A 20,681-nucleotide genomic window follows, 5' to 3' on the forward strand; every position below is an offset into this window, starting at 1 on the left:
CACATCCTACACTTGTGTACAATATATACACACACCAAGAAAAAAAGTGAATTTGATCCTAAGCAAATGCTATCTCAATGCTTTTACCTTGCGCACCTTCAAATCATGACTTTCAGTGTTTAAAGCACTTCAGTTAACAGAGCTGAAAACTAGAGCTAAAATATCAAGAGAAAGAGGCCAGCTTTTCAGAGTTCCATCAATCTCTATGAGCTACACTGCCTTAAACAGGGCTGGAGGATGAGGAAACCCCTGTCTTGTTGAGCTGGCCAGTGCTATGCTCTGTGCACTGCTGCAATTATGAGGCAAAGGGCTTCTTCTCTGCTTTGCTGGCCTGCCTCTCACATACAAGTCTGAGGACATCAAGGGACTGCTCTTTCTGAGAATCAGTCATGCCAGAGAGCTAACAAACACACAGAAAAGGGCATCAGATCTCATTTTTTCTGCTGGCTATGCCGTACATTAGCTCAGCCCAAAGCACCTCTCCTTCCCCTTCCTCACTCCTCCTAGGTCAGTGGTGACTCATCTGTACTTTAATGGAGGTCTCTGGGGCTTAATTCATTACCTGAAAAGAGCTTTGAGACCATGAAGTGAAGGATGCTAGAGAAGCGCAAAGAGGTGAGTCTTGCAATTCACACCTGTGTGCTTTTGTATGGTTGGGTTTTTTTTTCCTTTTATAAAATAAAATTTGTACCTCATCCTAGAGCAGGGAGGGAGCCATTCATTCCCTCCACCCTTCCCTTGTGCATGAAGTTTGGAAAAAGGGGTTCCAACATACCCAACAATCGAATTTGCATGACTGCGCCGTGTAAAACGAAGAACATCCAGAGGGGCTGGGAACAGTCCGTGCAGACCTGCATGCCAACGCTGGCACCGTTGTGACTCAAGTGCAGCTCACCATCCGAATTCACCATAAATCCCAGGATGTCTCCACTCTGGAGGGGCACCACGACTCGGCAGATGGCCCAGAACTCCTTTCGGTCAACCAAGGACTCAGGGTTATAGGGGAGGTCGCTGGGGCGCAAGGTGCTGGGGTCGCAGGATGTGACCCCATAGGACAGCGTCCCTGTGCGCACAGCGTTGGACTTGTTGATTTTGACAAAAATGGTTTCATTGATCCGAAGGGGTCTGCTGGTGAAAACCAAAGTCCTCTCCTCCCGCGCGTGCTCCAGGCGGGCCACGGTCTGGTCATCGAGGATTTTGACGTGGGGTCCCCGGAGGTGGTGGAAGCGGAGGTCGCTCTCCAGCTGGGAAGGGAGGAGATGGGAGTGCTGGGAGTTGAGGGAGTTCTGCGGGATGGGACAGGTGGTGGCCGTCACGTGGAAGGTCTCCTCCTGCAGGTTGAGGTCGCACAGGCTGACCGAGAGGCGCGTGTCCTCCGTGTCCCGCCGCAGCGAGGGCCTGCGGATGGCCGTGAAGGAGCGGGGCCGCAGGCAGTCGGGAGGGATGATCTCACTGTCTGTGGGGAGAGAGGAAACAACAGAGGGGTCGGTCCAGAGGAAATGAAAATGCCCAGGAGCCTGCAAATCGCTATCGGTTTGACTGATGTGTTTAAAAGGGAAAAACAGAGACCTGCTGCCATTAATAAAATTCCCCTTTAACATATGGAAGCGGAGTGTCATAAAATGTATTTGCAAAAGATTGCTGTTCTTGGTACCCTCCCCAGCAGCATCAATATCTTCAGCTTCTCAGCAGGCAGACTCAAAATCAATGGGAAGAATTGACCGGGGAGGCCCTCCTTGGAGAGCAGAAAGAGAGGGTAAATATCTGAAATGTACCCTGAACGTAGCAATCAATATCTCTACAGGGTCCAAGTTTTCATGGTTTTCATGCCCTCTTTGTTGTCTACAGCAATTCTCATAGATGCAGGAAATAAATTCCTAACTACATATTTTTTGTTAATTTTAAAAGCTGCTATGGTCAGTTCTAATTTATTTATCATCAGATGAAATTTAATAAGAATTCCTGTATATAACTAATCATTAGTCTTCTGGTGTTCGCTGCAAATTAGTAGAGATATGGATTTCACAGTGCAAAACTTGGGAGAATGCCATTTTCTATAAGTAACATACAATCATTTATTATCTCCAAGCCAAATTATTAAAAACCAAATCCACGGATATGTAACAAAGGAAGATGATGCTCACACATTCAAATCCATCAGTGGAAACAGAATTGCACCTTATCTTCTCTGTTAGTCTCACCTGCTATTTCAAGAGCTAACCATCAATTTATTTGATTATTTTTCTAAGGAATATAATCACCTGTCTTGAATGCCTGACTTTAATTTAACGTATCCATAGCTGTGCTGTTGCCATAGAAATTTTAAAGGGCAGTATACTGTCAAAAACCTCACATTATTTAAACAGATTCTAAAAGTAAGCTGAGATAATGCAAAGATTTATCCTTATGCCTGACTTTCTGAACTCTGAGATGCCCATAGCATCAAGAGACTGTTTGCTGTGAGAAAACTGAGTATGTGGGTAATTCTCTGCAAACATCGTAACAGGCTGTCACACATACTGACTGCTCCTCTGCAGGAGCTATGCCTGAAGACTGTTGTGGCTTCAGGCCTGAGTTCAAACAATATGAGGTTGGGACCACCCCTACAACACAAACCTGTGCAGGTGGCACAAAGCAGCATCACCAGACCCCAGCCTGGACCTGCCACAAACATTGCCCAAGGTGGAACTACAAGAAGAGGGAGAGGAGCAGAGAGTTATTTCTAACCAACCCCCCTGCTAGGCCCTTACAGTGGGCACCTCTCCCAGCCACTTATCCTTGGGACTTTCTTTTATGACAGAAAAGAGAGCAGGAACTGAGGATTTTCCCTCATGGGGTGCACCCTCTCCCAGTACACCAGAGTAGTGGCTCTATACTGGTATGCCAAGGAAAAGTGCCAGCTACTGAATAACCAACATCTCCTGCAACATCTGAGGTCTGACTAACAGCCTTTCCTGCCCTCCTCTTCTGGGAGCTCTGACAAGAGCACACCCACACACAGTTTGGCTTGAGCAGAGATCTTTGCTTGGTTAAACTGGATTATTCCAGGCTCCTCTTGAAATAAACTATTACAAGAGAAGCACAGTTTCAAAATAAAAATGGGCTTTGTTTCTCATATTTCATTTTCCCCACACTGATCTTTCAGCTTCTCTTCCAAGAAGTTCATTAAAGGAACGGAGGAATAAATAAAAAATCAGAAATTACCGCTAGTCTAGAAGTGGGTCGCATTAATGCTTTGTAATATATGGGCTAGCGTTTGCACTGAAAATGCTCCTGCTGGATGCAATTAGACTCATTTTACCCTCCTTTTGCTGAAAACTTACATAGGAGAACAAATTAATAATGGCAGCTGACGACAATCCTATGGTGTAGGTGAATGGGTAGAGACCTTTCAGAATAGCAACAGAAGGTCCTCTCTATTTTACTCCCTGTAAGTATGCATGTGCAGCCTGGCTGACAACAGTGATGTGTGGGTAGCTTGCAGCCAGGGTTTTGAAACAGCTTGTTTTCCACCAGGATGCTTACATTTCCCTTTGGCTGCTGAACAAAATATCTTTTTCCATCTGAAAAGAGGTTAAGAGATATGGAGCTCTGCAGACAAGACACATGGCAGTGATAGCAAACCACATCCGACTGTTTTACTTAAACCCGTCAGTAGCTCAGATGCCTAGCTACTCAAGAGATAAGATGTCTAAAGCATATGGGAATGACTTGAGACTTAGTTCATTAATGCTTGCAAATATTCACGGAAGAAAAGATTGCAGTTTACTGGTATCTGGAATGGGTCTGTGAAAATTTAGAGGTGAGTCTCTAAGAGGCGCTAGCCTGCTCCAGGGCCCTATGCTTTTATAAATCTCAAAACACCCAGTCAAAGAAGAAAACAAATAAATAGCATTAAATAAAAGGTAAAACAGGAGTGGGATTCTCTTTTGGGGTGGTAGGTAAATTTGAAGAGATATGGAATGCCTTTTACCCGGAATAACTAGGAATGGACAAGGTCTATAAAAGAACACTTCTGGTGAAATGTGAAACAAATGAGGAAACTTTGAGCAGTTTCTTTCACCCAAAGATGCCAAGGAATGAAGCTTCCACTAAAGCTTCAATTGTCACTTTTTAAACAGAGACCAAGCTGCTCATGCTGAACACAGATCAAGCTGTTCATGCTGGAGTGGCCCACAACGCCGCATGACTCCTGCAGAACATTTACAACTGACCTTTAATGCTTACAAAGGAAGGAGTCTTCATGCAGGAGTATTCAGGCATATTTATATTTGCAGAGACAAACCTGGGTGCACATCAAAAAGATGGAATGTCTTTATATTATAAGACTGTCAAATACAAAACAAGTCCAATGGCCCATTACTGAGGAGATCACCCAGCTTCATCCTGAAGCATTCAGAAATCATCCCTTCTTACTAAATATTCAAAGGTATATAATTTCCGGTATAAGGCAGTTGACAGTATTTCTTTGGGAAAAGTCAATTGGTAGGAGACCCGCTTGGGTGAGAATAGATGGACTTGCGAGTGAAGACCACAGCTCTCACCGAGTCACCAGAGCAAGCTTTAACCCAGTTGTTCTGGGTACCACCAGCAAGCTGGCTGTGGCCATGGCAACTCGATGGAAGCTGACTGCCCAGGCTACTTTCCAGAGAGCGTTTGCTGAGCTCTGTATCACTGCAGTTATGGTGTTAATGCTGGATTTGGAGACTTAAGGTTTGTGGTAGGAATACAGACACAGCCAAAGCAAAAAGGATTTCTACTAAATTCACATTTTCCACTCCTCAGTTGGAGAATCTGAGACACTGAACTTTGGTCAAGGATGTCTAACGTCACAAATCTCTTTGTATCTTTTAATGGCTTTATTTAACAACAACAATAAAAAATAAGCAGGAGTAATTCATTTAGTGAAGTAGAAATGAAGGGCACTTGTGCAGTTCAACCATCTTCTGTTTTCTCATCTTCAGTGGGGTTTATCCGCAGTATTTAAATTCTTAGCAGCTGACTCCTTACACAGAAAATTAACTTGAAGTATTTTCCTCAGATCAGAGGCTTCAAATCTCTCCCTTTTCCTGCTCAGAGGGCATGGAAAAGCCTCCCACTTTATGCAGGCTCAGTGTGACTGCAGTAACACTTTAGAACAGCATTTACAAGGAGCTGGTGAGCAGCCAGAGAGAGCAATCACTGCACCCAGATCAGAAATATTTCACTACTAGCTTATTTTTGAACTACTGTTGTCTTCTTAAAATCATCTATTTACTTAAATATGTATAATATGTACAATATGAATTTGTTATAGGTACATTAAATGTGCACATACATGCACATTTAATATAGCTACATGCACATCAAACACAAACACATTTCTATCCAGCCGCATGCACAGGTCATCTCAGCTGCACACAAACCCAAAGGGGATGTGCTGCTGTCAGACAATCAGATCATCATTTCCTTCCTCTTTTTCATTTTCGGTACTGTTTGTTACTGCCTGGAGGCTTGACTTTCCAAGGTCACAAGCAGTCAGTATTCACACACCTGTAAAGGAGCTAAGAAAGCAGAGCAAACAGCATGCATACATGCACACACGTGCTGGAAACTTGCAGAGTCCAGTATTTAACTGCAAGCTCTAAGGTAACAGATCTACACCTCTTGATGTGTTTCCTGAGACTGGTGCAATCCTACGGCACCAACTATATTTCTTCAGAGTATGAGGGCTGCAACCTCTCTCCAGAATAAGCTATGAAAGACATAGTATAAACAAGCTAGGGAAATCAGATTGATAACCGAAGAACCTATCCCTTGTCTAATGAGCTTCCCTCCCAGGAAAGAAAAATGCTGAGATGTCAAGGAACAACCTAGTGATTCCTTGCATCTGGAGAACATTTCTGTCCTCAGCTACTAAGCAAAGAGTGAAAAATTGGTAGGGTCATAACTTTGCTGGCGTGCTCCTTCCCTTCCCATGCAAAGCCTCATGTTTTTCCTTCTTTCTGTTCTTTGCTTTACTTCTTCCAAGTGCATTTTTCTTCTCTTAATCCCCCATTTCACTGGATAGTAGTATTTTTAGTGAGTACTGGCGCTCATTGCATAATTTCTGTGACCAAGGAACCTCAGAGGTGCTGAACTACCAAAGACATATTGTAGTCAGTGCTCTCTACAAGAATATTCTATGCAAACGTACAACTGCAAAAGGATGCATACTAATGAAGGGGTTCCATTCCTATTGAGGGATGCAGCTGAAGGCTCCTTTGTCCACCATCAGTACTACCTATCACAAAGGGTTAGGCAAGGAGGATAGTTGGCCTTTCGACACCTGGAATCTTGCACTATCTTCTCCATGGTCTACAGCAGACTTATGCAGCTAACAGTCCATTTGGCAAGACTCTGACATTGCAGGGAGACTTGCTTGAAATATGTACCACACCATAAAATAACATCACACTCAAAGGCAACTGGGAGAAGTGACCAGTCATAGGACAAGAAATAAACCTGTGCTTCTGGAAACCTTCTGTCACTTACAGCCTCATACTCCCCATTGTGGGAGTGCAGGTATTAATCCCAGCTCAGCTGTCTGCCTTGCGAACTCTGCGCGTGTCATGCTGTGGCAATCTTTGCTCCCTTGCTGACTAAGTCCTAGTGAGCTGATGTATGTATACTGCTAAGGAATTGCCTCACTTCAGCAAGAAGTAGTCAGAACCATTTCTGTATGTTGTTTATAGATCAATTTAAAATATACTTTAAGGTGACTGGGACTGAAAATTTGGTAAAATGGAAACAACTTCTGTTCTCATTTATGCCTCCTAAAACAAGGATGAAGATCACTGTGCCTGGGGGCAAGGAGCAATACCAATTCCCCAATCCTCTGGTTACCAGCTTGCTTTGTCTGCGTATGGCACCCAGTCCACAGTGTCACTTCCAGTGGAACGAAGAGCAGCTGTGACTGGCTCTGGGAAGAGAAGGACTGCTGTGTGCCCCTGGGTTCAAAATCCACTCAAGCTAAAGGGCAACTGGAAGCAGCCTGGAGTACTCATGGCGGTGTACTCAAGATGTCCTCACCACCATGGGATGCTCTGCTGCAGGCTCTCTCAGTTTCTGCCATGTGTATCTTAACTGTTTTATTGTACCAGGATGAGCTAAGTAAACAGGACAGTGAAAATTGCCCTTACTTAAAATAAACACAGGAGAAAGACTGAGAAGTGAAGAAAGCCAAGGCCACACTTGCAGTCATTAAGAAGCAAAGCTCTGCTCACAGAGCAAGTCCAAAGTGCTCTTGCCTGCTGGCGATGTGTCTGAGCAGACACTCATAAAACTATTTGTTTCTCTGCAAACTTGTATTCTCCATGTGAGGTCTGAAGAGCAGGCTGGGCTGTGCCACGCTCAGCATGATGCTGCAGAGACCCATGCTTCCAGGTGAACACTGCTGCTGTGATGCTGCACACAGGTTTCCCCCTGCCCTCCCCGCTTGTTACTGTTAAATCTTGCGATTTATATGATCCGAGACCACTCATTGCATTCATTTCTCATAAACCATCAGGCGCCAGAATGCAGCCTCTCGGATCATACAACAAAGCCACTTCCATAGCATTATTCTAGCATGTGGGAGGCAAATGTTTAAAATCCCTCAAAGGAATGATTCAGACTAAAAATCTCCTTGGCTATATACTTAGGAATTCACTTCTACAAAGTACATTTTCCTTATGAGCAACCGAGAAATCAAACTGCCTGAGTAATTGCCTCAGAACAACCATTCCTCCTCCTTGAAAACACCCACACCGTATCAAGGACACCAGTTAAGTAAATACCTATTTATAAAATACCTGCATATATGCATGTCACTATTTCATTGACAGTATAGCATCCCACTTCAAATAAAGCTGCTTCCTTCTGCTTTCACTGCTCTGCCTCCTCTGTTTATGCACACGCTTACAGGAATACATGCAAGACTACAGCCAACAATGTCACTTGCACCAGCTACATATATGTGAGATGCCCAGCCTGCTCTTTAAGAGACAGTAAAATCTGCTCTGGGTCAAACATCATCTGAGATCATGACAGACCACATTTGTTTTTCAGAATTCCTCCTTCACTAACACACTTTATTACCACACAGTCAATCGAGGGCAAACACGTTTCTTGTGCATTCATATGGTTAAAGCAGGAGTTACTGGCTATATGCAGATTTTGGCTTTGTGCTCACTGCAGTCTGGAAGGCAAGGTAACTGGTATTTTGTAACTGCCATTTTTATTGCAGGAGGGGCAGATCTTTAAATCAACTGAGTGCATTTGTTTGCCTGTAACCAACACAGTCCAAATCAGCTTTCTGACAAGATAGACGTATTTCCACTATTGCTGAAAGCAGTTGAGAGAAGGGGCAGAAGTCAAAGTCCATGCTGAGGGCTTAGGCTAAAGCTGAAGTTCATCTGTGGGAGAAATCATTCATGTTTACACTAAAATTGTCACCAGATTTTAAAGCTTAAAAAAGAAGGTAGACATTCGACTCTGTGGAACCAATTGCAAGGCTACAAACATCTGTTACTTTAACAGAAAAGAGTGAAAATCAACAGTGCTTAACAAGCATCTCACTGGACTTGTCTTTGCTCTGTGTTTGCATTTGCTTGGATAAAAATCAGCATTTCTTTCCAGGCATCTTGGGAGAGATTGAGCACTAAAGCTATTTGGTTTGCATGATTCAGTTTCAGAGAACTGATGAAAAATGGATGGAAGAGAATAAACCTAGCCTTTGAGTTGTTGTCAACTGCTAAGTGTTTGATATATCTATTGTACAAATCTGGTGGCTTCCTGGGGCCATTTAGCACCAAATCCCACTTTGAGGGAACACTGCTTCTGTACCACTAGGCACAGAGCAACTGGTGTCCTGCCAGGTGAATCTCAGGAAACCCTTGGGATCTGGTCAGAATACTTTTCTAAGGATAGAAATAACCTCCATTGCCTTACTGGGATTATCACAGATTTCTTATCACGGACTGTCGATGCTGTACCAATAATATAAAATATCACAGTAAAACAAATGAGAAACAAACAAAAAGAATCAATGCTAAAAGAGTGTGAGCTCATGTACTGCTAGTCTCCAAGTTGAAATATTCAGAAAGAATAAAAACCCAAATCACAAAACAAAACAACCCAGAGCTTTAGGGAATCGCAGATGGTTTTAAGCCAGAGTGAACAATTGAGGTTTCCAGGCCAGCTTAGTAATTGATTGATCATCTGCATATTCTTCAATAAAATCTAAGGAATGAAAGCATACAATCTCAGACATGAATAAGAATAGTTGAAGGCACAAAGGTTGAGTGCTGACTGATAAATTGTAGTTCTGGGACACGTGCTAGCTAACAAAGTGCTCTGAACAGACTGGTTCATAACAAACATTCATACAATTCTGCCTAACATCCCTAAAGCACGTCAAATTGATTTGCACATATGAAACTGCACAAACAGCATAACTAGCCTCATAAAATTGAAATAAATTACTGTTTCCCTTAGCAATAGGAATGTTCTGAAGGAGTCTGACAGTAGATTATGTAGAACAAACTTCCATATGCTTTTTACAGCTGTGGATTTGTTTTCCACAAAAGCTGATGCTCTCAGAGAGTCTGCAGGGTGCTGGCAATATCTATGTTACAAACAACATGTTTGGGGTTTTTTTCAGGGAGGCTTTTCATCTGAGTATCCTCATCTTCCCCATCCAGTGGCCCTGAAGACTGACAAATGTCTTTCCGGTTGAAGATGTGCTTAACCACTGCCACAGTCGTCTCTGGATGTTGACACCTCTTTGCTTCATTCCCTTTATTGTGTTCATGGGTTTTCCATTTGATGTTTTCCAACTCCCCACAAAGTCAGGGAAATACGGTTTGAGCAAATATCATGTGCTTGCGTTTTGTGGAGACCAACTAATCTCCATTATTCACTCCTTAATCTATCTCCCACTCACGCACATGAAATCTCTGAACTTTACTCCCATCCCAATGCAATGATTTTCACCTCCCTTGCCCCAGGCCTCCTAGACTCCATGATCAGCTACTACACTCCCTCTTGCAAACCACACCAAAACCATCATCACTTCAAGGTCCATACCAACATTATTTTAATCTCAGTCCTACCTCTCTCTGTATAGTGCCCCACCTTTTCTTTCCATTTCAATTGTCACTTTATCCAATGCTTCCTGATCTTTAAGATGTACATTTCTCTGCAGAAAACTTTTGTTTTGTTGTTTTTTTTTTCTTTTTCCTCATGGGAAATAAAGGCAATAATTGCAATTTTTGGTTGTCCAACAACTATACAGAGCTCTCTTCTCATACCTAGTGACTCCATTGCTTGCTTTTGGCACTATCATTCCTTTTACCCTCCTTTCTCCTAGAAATTTCAATCATCTTACCTCACCTATTCATGTAAGTAGTTCACTGTTGCATGCAGTGCTAACCCCACAATTTTACCTTCATGCTTTGTGTTGCAGATTGCTACAGGTCCTCCAACAACTCTATTTCCAATCCTCCCCACATTACTGTGCGAATGTTTCCATAGCATCTCAATGGTCTCAGCCAATTCCCAAGCTACATCAAACACAAGCCGACATCCCCTGAATAATCTGACAGCAATTTTCTTCAAAACATATACTTTCTTCCTCCTTCCCATCCATCATCCTCCCTCACGTGATATTTATGTATCTTGCATTTATCCCTTTTCACTTGCTTTCATTTACCCCTGTTCCTTCATGCAGGCAAGGACATGACAGCTCCTTCTCCAACTTGTCCCCACGTTTCCCAATGAAAAGCTTCTGCCATTGCTGACAGTTTTACACCCAGCTGCTCAGGGAGAATCCAACCCACCAACAATCCCTGCCAAGGTCTCCCCAAGGTCCAGCATCTTATCTAGCACCATTGCTTATCAAAATGAATTAATGCCATTGGGTCTTTACCCTTTTCCTTAGAGACCCAGAAACACTGCTGGCAATCACCTTCCTGGATTTGCTGTAGTCCTGTTTGGTTGCCCAAAGGCACTGCTAAATGATAGATTTCCTGGATTTTGGTGCCCCATGGATACCCCACAGCTAAGAGCACAATATTTTCTAGTGAAGATGCAAACTGTAACGAGCAGTGATAACACATAATGTTTCAGTCAACTGACTGAAGAAAAATTAACTAAATTGGAAATAAACAGCCTGAAACAAAGGGCTCGGTTTATCTTATTTTCTTTAATAAAATCAAATAAATACTGGATCAAGAGTTTCTCCAGATGATTTCTGGGTCTTGTTTGGAAATCACTGTTGTTGTTTCAAGATTTAAACTCTGTTTCAATACTCAAAAATGAAATACATAATTTTGAAAATAGTGAAAGGAAGCAGCTAGAGTTTGCCAGAAGAGTCCCAATTTTTCAGCCATGATTAGTTAAGTTTACAGATCATCTCTCCTGCTCCAAGCTGGTTCCTCACCTAAAGATTCAACAGTATTTCTGAAAGAATGTACATAATGCTGTTTTCTTCCAGAACATTTTCTGTGTTTTAATTCCTTTAACATCTCTTTCTTGGAGATTTTCCACCCCGAAATCCAGCATGAAGCAGCTTGCAAAAGATTTCTGACTTATTTTCCACATATATGTAATGACAGCGCAGCCATTACACCCCCAGCCACCCCACTCCTATTCCAGAGCTGGTGTGGTCCGCAAGACGCACTCTCCCAGTTATGCATGGGAACAGTAAATCAAATCTTTGTTTGATGAGCTTATTTTAAAATAGCACGATTACTGCAGTCTGCACCAATTTCTGACCAGAAGTTCAGCATGTGTTTAAGTCTGCTCCATTTCACGGCAGCGTTAAATAATCCACTTCATCTAAACAAGTATTTATATACCACTGAAGGCAATGGCACATACACATGAGCACACCAGTTGTCTCAAATCAGGGGCATGGGGTAGTCACAGCTGGACAAAATTAAGGGGTGGAATCACAAAGAGAGTCAATTCCCATTTCTGCCAAGGTACATAATTGAAAAGTTCATCTCTTTGATAAATTCTTCATATATTCTGTCACTGCAGATGCCCATTAGGCTTGTGATTTCTTTATGAATGATTTTGATACCTGAACTACAGGAACTAAAGAGCTGAATCTTGTTTCCCAAGCTTCAGCTAACTCCTTAATAAGAAAAAAGACAAATTCCGCTCTCTTACCCCAAGGGAAAGCTTCAACACCTTGGCTATCAGTAAAGTTAATTTAAACACACAGATCATAGGATGTGGCCTCAAAAGGTTTAGACAGAAAGACAGGAGGCTTTTTTGAAGCTGCAAATTGAAAACATAAACAAGAATCAGCCAGAGGGCCACAGTCTGGCTGCCAGTGAGGGCAGAGTAACCTTGCTGAAGCCGCAGGGTTCACACAGAGAATCAGGTCCAGTGTACAGTGCAGAATGCTAAATAGTGGCCAAATCTTCTTCAGGCTTCTGAAGAAAAGGACCCAAGGCTTTGATTCCCGAAGGTTCCCGCTGTCACCACATCCCATCTTCATACAGGACCACATTTCTTCCTCTTCCTCCTCTTCTTTCTCCCTTCCCCACCTGACTGTCTAAACACAAACAAGCTTGGTCATGCTGGGATCCCAGGGATGAGATGGAGGATGGTCTTTCGGGAAAATAAATTCAAAACTGGAGCACAGCCCCTGTGGTAGACAAAGCTAGACTGTATGATGGAAGCCAGGCTGTGGCCACCTCACAGCATCCTCAGCCAAAACACTGCATCAGTGAAACACAAGCTACAGGCATGGCACTGGGGAGATACCTGAATTTGCAACTGGTTTCTGCTCTTACTGATCCCTGAGAATTTTCAAGGAGGGCTCAGGGGGTGGGTAAGACACAGGCACTTAAAACTGCAGTGAGTTTTTTGGCTTTCTTCACCTTATGCAGGGTGATTTTCCTTTTATTGTTTGACCTCTCATTAAGCTCCCATGACAGATGTCTGCCATTTCTCTGCTAATTCCTTTTGCCACATGATGCCCTGTTGTACTGTCAATGCAGTTTCACTAGGAATTTACATTTCGGCTTATGCCAAAATATTGCCCTCTCTGACTGACACATACACAAACCCTCTTTCTTACCTGCGGGTAATGTCTTGGGTTTGCACCAGTTTGGCTAGGAATGGGTACCAGTGTTCTTTCATCCACTTGCCCAGTTTCAATCTGTTAAACTCCCATACCTCTACTTTTACCCTCTACTTCCCTGAGCCCTTGATGCTACACTTTGCTGGTTTGGGAAACAGTTGATCAATCTTCTACTCTTTGATGGTTTGTAAAAAGTAAAGTTTAGCTCCAGAATGTCATGGACAAACTTAGTTTTGGAGATTAGACTGAACTGGGTATAATCAGCAACAAAAAGAGCCAATACAGCAACATTGCAGCAAGAACCTCGCAGAGATCTGCATGAGGTAGAGAGATAGTAACAAACATAGGGGTGCCTCTCCCAAACTCAAGGATTTCTCATTCATTTATAGACTCATTTCTCTTCTATTTCTGCCTCCTTCAGCCTCAAGGTTTATAACAAGATTTGGTAAGAATGTTATTGTGAACCTTTCTACACATACCCTGAACTTCCGCAGGGAACTATCAAACCCTTGCTACACAATAACAAAAATTGCTGGGTTTACATCAAGGGAAATGTCATCACCAACACCAGAGATGTCTTTCTCAGCCTAAGGAATCTGGGATCGATCACAGGTCTGTCTGGGACCTGGTTATCAGAGAAAAACAGTCCCTCTCTCCACTATGCTCAGTGAAATCCCACTGCTCCTGGTACTGTAACTCCTCTGACTTTAAAAATGTGTGCTTTACTTTGTCATTTACAACTGGGTAAATATTCTTTGTTTCCAAGCACAGATGTAGTCCAGTCATCAGAGCAAAAGCCTGGATAACTCAGATTGGTATTCATTCTTGCCAACCACAGGACGGTATTAAGAAGGTGCACAGCTAGAGAACCACACATTTCTGAAAGGTAGATGAGAAGAAAAACCAGATGATGCGCTCAAATTATCCTAACATCTAAAACAGAGGAGAAAGGTTATCACTGGCTGTATTTCTGCTCTGCAACTCTTCTTCTTATCAAAATAAGCAAGGAGGAAAAATCCCCAAAAGGAGTGTAGATGACTTATGCTTAGGAGGAAGCCAATAGATGCATGCAGACAGGGCCCCACAAAGCTCTACATTCTCTGCTCTAGCCCAGGCTGAAGCTGTGCTGCCAGCCCCTTTCACTGTGTGTCCATAGCAGACACAGAGCACACGGACAGCTGTTGCCATAGCCACCTCTTTAAGTCCCAGGGTCAAGTTTTCCTCTGCATAGAAATAGTATTTATAAGGTAGCTCAGGTGTGCCTTGCACCTGACACTTAAAAATGGCAAGTCCTATCCCAGAGGAGCTTATGGTCCAAATTAGACATGTCACAGCAAAAGAGCACCGTAAACACAAGGAAGAGAGGGTGAGATGATGAGGTACTGCATGTACAGCCTGCCAGCTCTTACTCTTCCTTTCAAACACTGTAAGGGCTCTGCATCCCCATGTGTACAAGTGTCCTGCTGGTCTGCTGTGCTGCAGACACTGGGTGATGACACAGCCTCAGCAGGGACACCCTCCCTGTCCTCTCCTGGCAAAGCTGAACCCTCAAGTCTGAAGCTAAACAGCCCTTCTGAGGAGCTGCCAGGCTCATGAGCCCCCCCAGCCAACCGTCCTTCCCTCCACTAGGTCGCAGTGGTGCACAGGCACGTCCTGCTCCCGGGTGGCCACGCTGCAGGAATCAAACTGGGGCTGTTGTCAAACCCACCACTTGCAACAGGGCCTGGCAGCTAGGGGGAAATGGGGCTGCATTTAATCCCTGAACTGGCATGAAAAAAACATGGGGCTTGTAAGGACTGCTGGAGTAGGCAGGAACTTGTCCTGCGGTCAACAGCAAAGAGAAACCTGACTTGTGTAGACTCTAACTTACCGCAGCCTTCTCCCTACACCCAACATAGCACACAGGCTTTACCAGTGGGGTGGCAGACTGACAGCACTGAGAACAGAATTTGTCTCCGTTCTGGCTTCCCAACAGCTAGTGTGGTGCATCCCAAGCTCCCGCATCCCACCAGGAAGATGTGAGGTTCACCCAACCCATGCTTCTGGCTCTGCCATGTTGGCTACCTCGCAGCTGGGAGAGCTGCCCACAGCAGAAAAACTGCCCCATCTGCAGAGAAATGATGAGAAATTGCCACCGTGGCAAGAATCTGCAGGAATGGTGATAAAGGATCATATCTGCTGCATTTCACTGCTTTGTCGGCCAGAGGCATTTCACTCGGGTCTGTTAAAGCCACCACAGTTGCCCATGCTCTCCCAGGCTCAGGCAATGTAAATTCCTTCCCAAATGAAGCACTTCAAAAATCCGTATTTAAGGGCAATATGAAGCAAACAGAATTTAATAAGGAAGCAAATAACAGGGTGGCTGTTGCGTTCCCTTTTACATCTACTACAATCAAAACATCTATGTGGTTAGCAGGTGTTTTAACTGTACGTGAAGCTGCTGCAGAGCTGAGGGTGCCAGTTCATTGCTACAAGGTGGCTTCACCTGCTGCAGCACCCATGGGTGCAAATCAGAAGGGACAGTGTGGCTTATGTGCCTGTTTTGTGCTCTCCACTTCTGCATTAACACTGAGAGAAGCTCCCTAAAGGCTGCTGATGACAAGGGACCATCCTCCAGCTCTGTCCCCAGGAGGAGACGATCACCTCCACATTCATGTCCTGCTGCTGATTGACATCCATGCCCCAGCATCCAGTTTTGGGAAGGGAGTCCCAGTTCAGGGTGCCGGGGTGGCCCTTCCCGGAGGCACCAGTGCTATGACAGGATTCACGCTCCATTTGAAATGTAACATTCCAAGTAACCTCGAGAGTCTATTTCTCCACCTCTTTGCCCTCCAGGAAGCCTTCTTCTCCCTGGAAATTTGACATTTCTTAATCTTGGCTTGTTTTCCAGGTCAGCAGACTTGTCCCCTGCACTCACAGTCATTCAGCAGAGGCGTGTCAAACACTGTCACCATCTCTGTGCCTTTGCCATCCTGCCAAGCATGCCTGCTCCATGGGTGGCTGGAAGCAGAGAGCCAGCTGTGCACTCACTCAGAGGATGTTCTGCCCATGCGGTACCTGCCAAACCACCTCAAACCCATCACCAGCAAACACAGAGCCAGTCCCAGAAACTGGTAGGAGTGGAATGATTCAAGGGACAGACTCAAGCAAGCCAGGCATGGCCAAGATTAACTACTGAGCCATGCAGCTCCTTCCCTTTACCTCCTTGGCCAACTCAGTGCCATGCCCGTGGCCATGCATTGCCTGTCTGAACTGCACAGCTGTGTCTGCCTCACTGGAGCTTGCAGAACCTGCAGCTAAATCCAGCACCATCAAGGAAAAGGATCACAATGTTGTCAGCAAGACTGACTGCAAAAAAGAAAAGCACCGCTGCAGTGAGTACCCAAATCTCAGCCTGCTGGGCCTGGGGCAGGGTGGCACTGGAGTTCATTGCTATCTCAAAACTGAAAAAAAAAGGTTATTTGGCCCTAATTAAATGTAGTTAGCACTGGCACCATAAGCCTGGGCAAACCTCGGTGTGTCAAGACATCTCTTTCCTGCTGTGGATCTGGGGGAGTCTCGTGCCCCCAAAACAAGGCGCTTCTTGGTGGGCTTTTTGGGTAATAAAGAGAGAGTCGCTTTTTCCCCCAAAAGAGCAAGCCCCTGTGAGTGCCTGCATCCAAGCACCTCCAACCATCAAACTGCATTTCAGCTTCAGACCGAAAGCTCTGCTTAAGCTGCAGTTTAAAGCAGGACCATTTCTGCCTCACAGCAGCTCAGTATCATCATCAGTTTTCCAACCATGCACATGGGAGTGTAAATGCTCATAACTATTCAGCTGCTTATGTGGTTTTACATTGAAAATATGTTGCTATGGAAAGCACAGCACGGGAACGTGCAGCCACCACAACGCACCACGGCAGAAGCAGCCCACAGCTTCTGCTGATATTTGCAGGCCCTCCATTGCCATCCACACAACGGCTGAAAATAGACTTGAAGCTCAAATGAAGCATCTGTAATTCTTCATTTCTGCTCATCCCTCCCCAAGGCACCAAGACTCTTCACAAAAATCATACCAAGCATCCCACATACGCTCTGACGTCACCTCACCCATTTCTAATTCCTCGCTGCACACATGCCTTGAAAAGGAAATTCCTCCCAGCCCCACTTTCATTCTGCTTCTTATTTTTGTCTAGGAAGCAGGTTTCCCTCCAGAGCCAACTTTCTGCCGGTGCCCACAGGTGCTGCTCAGCCCTTACTACCCTTTAGCCACAACATAAAGCAAATCTCTTGTGCTGCTCCACCTTGCTGCCATGCTGACTGTGAAGAATCTGATTTCTGTCATTTAAAGCTGACCTTGGCAAAGGTCATTCCACATCAGCAAAGTTATCTGCAAATACACATTCAGTGCAGGGGAAACCTGTCTGTACCATCAAAGTCCCAGCCTTCACAGTCTCCAAAACGTATGGGCTGGGTCCTGAAGGATGCTGAGCATTTTCTGATCTCACTTGGGAGAGCTTAGCCAAAGCAACTCAGATTTGAGCCCACAGCACCGTGAATGATGAACAACTTTGGGTTTTTTCTTTCTTATGAATTTTTAAAATATCTGAAATACTGTTTGTTTTCTTTCTCATATTCTGGAAGAATTTATGAATCCTCAACTGCACCATAAACACACAACCATCAGCCCTCGATTTCTAAAAAAGTATTTGCATTAAGCTATGAAATTATTTACAGTGGTCATAAACATCCTCCCGGCATTTGGCAGCTGGAAGAGGGCCTTGGAACGCACTAATTTACTTACACTGTAAACAACTTTCTAATAAATAAATAAGCTCTTAATATCTCACCCACAAAAAGAGGCACATTGCGTACAATACTGTATTCAGGGGTCTTTTAGAGGTTAAGGATTCAGCAACTGAGTTTCTCTCAGGATCTTTCTTTGCTGAGTGTATGTTTATGCCAAATGAACATCTTTATTTTAAAATCAGTTCAAAATTGTCCCATTGCTTTGAATGCTGGAGAAGCAGCTGCTTGTTTCCTTGTTTCGCCTGAATGGGGGTCAAATTCTGATGTAAGGGGCCAAAAGGAGCACTTAAAAGCCGAGTAAATGTTTGCTGATCCTTTAGTAGTGACCATCCCGGGAGCGACTGCTACATCTCCAGAGTGGCTGCCAGGGTAGAAATGCTCTCCAAACCAGGAGGATGCTCCATGCCAGAGCCCATGAAGCAAGGAGAAGGCCATGCAGCATTTGCAAAGAGGTGCAAAATACCATGCTGCAATAGTGTAATTGTGTTTTACTGCAAAGGGGCAGTCAGAACATCCTCCCTCCTGGCTCAGCATCCACAGCTCAGCCGCTGCCTACTAGATGGTATAGAGCAGGGAGAATGGAAAACAAGTATTCCACACTTCCCGTCTGCTGCTGTGCAAAGGATGAGCCATATTAGGGCCCCTAATTGATGCTGGGAGTATTTAAACTGATGGAAATGGGATTTTCAACTTTGCAAAAAATACCACTGTGCCCTAGAGGACAAAGGAGGACGAGTGGCTAGTTCAAAGCAAGCGTGGATTGAAAGCAGTATTGTCATCAAATTTGGTCCAAAATCTGTGTTTTGTAAAAAACAGCAATAGCCTTTTACAAACCTAAGGTAAACAAGGACTGCTTTCACATACTGCTTCACTTATATAAAATCAAAATCAAACTCTTCCCCTAATTTCAACCAGTGCTGTTAAATTAAAAGGTTAAGTAGCAAACAGGAGGAAAAAAAGTGTTTCACTCACTTTCCCTGCCCCAGACATGGAAGAGAGGGAAGAATGCATCAATTATGAAAATCACTTTTGTTTTAATCATGTGAAGTTGTACTCACAGACAGCTAGAGACCTGAATGAAGAATTTTAAAAGAGGAGTCGCAATGTAACCAGGACCTACAATATCATCACTGTTCAGGAATAAGCTCTCTGCGTCTGTTTACCCTATTTATGGACAATTGCAAATGGCTTCAGGGATCTGATTAACTACAGAGCAAAAAAGCTTCCTCCCTCTCCCCTGCAGCACCCATCTGCTCCATTGGGAAAGATGAAGCTGTACCAAGATGAAGCTGGATCATGTAGAGTCCCCCACTGTGCATGGCATGGGTGCTTGGCACCCTTCCTTTCTGGTGGCACAGCCAATGCTCCTTGGTGCCCTGAAGAAGCTGTCCCTGCATCACAGCCGTGATGGTCTCTCTTCCTCTCAGTCATCCAGGGGAGAGGGAGTGGGTTGTGAAGATGTTGGTAGCAACCCCCATGGGCATAAAAGCATAACCAGAATGCAAAGTGGCTTCTGCAGATGCTCCCCAGTTCCTGTGAGTTCTCTCCCCTACATATTCCCCTGTTTGGTCAGTGCAGGAGCTCTACAGAAACCTTTCTCAAATACAGCGAGCTACATTTGGCTAAATTATTTTTTTCTTTTTTATAGCCAGTAATTTCCAGCCAGCAAGGGACTATTCCAGTGAAACTAGGCAGAATCCACTGTTTTCTTAAGAAAGATAAACAAAAGGAAAATGCAATGGGGTGGCTGCTGGTTTTCAACAGAAAGCCATGTGATTTTGCATGTCGTCATTGCAATACTTGAAGCAGCACAGACTGCTTGCTGTTAACTGGACAGATCTGGGCAGAGGCTGAATGAAAGGGCTGGTCTGAGCCTTCAGGAGTAATGGTCTAAGTTCACCCGTCTTGTAACACTGCTCCACTCACCCCAAACAGGAACTTGGCCCTATAGTTTTGAAAGTATGAGTGGACAGCAGGAATAAATCTCATCACTGAGGGTTTCCTGCCATTCCTGCTGAATATCCAGCCCTATTAGTCAATGTCAGGCCTTAAGCTACATGAAAAATTGCAGAAATCCATCCTGGCTGTCACTGGAAATCAAAGGTCATTCTCAAAACCTGGGAGACTTCTTCCAGCCTTGGAAGGCATTCACGTTTCAAGACCACAAAGTACAATTGTCAAAGCTCTGCACGTTCATGTGAAACAGGAAGCAAAAATAAGACCCCGGACAATGGAACCCTGGAGGAGTGGTGGAGGAATTAGGCTTTTCCCGGGAAGCCATTTGCCAGAATATTAAAATAGAACCCATTCACACAATAGATTGGAAAATCTTGACAGCCAAAAACGTGTTAGACAACAGGATTTCAGATTAGAAACACTGGGTGGGTTGTCCCATGAGCATGCTCTATAATAATTTATGGGTTCTCCAAACTGAGCAAAATTAATATTTTCTGTAATGACACTTTTGGTAGGGTTTATAGCTCTGCTTCTGCTGTTAAGGTTCCCTCCTCTTCACACTCACAACCACCTGCCTCCATCTGCTCCTATTCTCCTGTCTCACTCTGTGTGTCCTGATCCTACCCCTGCCCAAAGCTTCCCTCCCACTGCTCTCCTACCACATCTGTAGTCATCAACTGCACCATGTGAACCGGCTGTGCTTTAATTGTGCTTGAGAATAAGAGGCGGAAAGTCAGGCTCCCTGGTTTCTATTCCTGTCCCTAGTCCTCCCCACAGAGCCTTCAGGAGGTCATTTCATCTCCACAATCTGTGACTCGAGTCCTCCTCCCACAAGCAGCTC

General features: G+C 44.3%; 1 protein-coding gene across 4 annotated transcripts in view; it reads right to left on the reverse strand.

Moving 5' to 3' along the window:
* Positions 1-20,681, reverse strand: part of NEURL1 (neuralized E3 ubiquitin protein ligase 1) — a 159,307-nt gene that overhangs the window by 18,329 nt on the left and 120,297 nt on the right. For all 4 annotated transcript variants that reach the window (XM_061458837.1, XM_061458840.1, XM_061458839.1 and 1 more), the window contains one exon: positions 776-1,456. In XM_061458837.1, coding sequence (XP_061314821.1) covers positions 776-1,456 — 681 coding nt within the window. The remainder of the gene's footprint in view (positions 1-775; positions 1,457-20,681) is intronic.

The sequence above is a fragment of the Pezoporus flaviventris genome, unplaced genomic scaffold (genome assembly GCF_033815535.1).
Source record: "Pezoporus flaviventris isolate CSIRO_AGI_PZ_B2104156 unplaced genomic scaffold, CSIRO_AGI_Pfla_v1 ptg000029l, whole genome shotgun sequence".
In the NCBI taxonomy this organism is placed as follows: domain Eukaryota; kingdom Metazoa; phylum Chordata; class Aves; order Psittaciformes; family Psittacidae; genus Pezoporus; species Pezoporus flaviventris.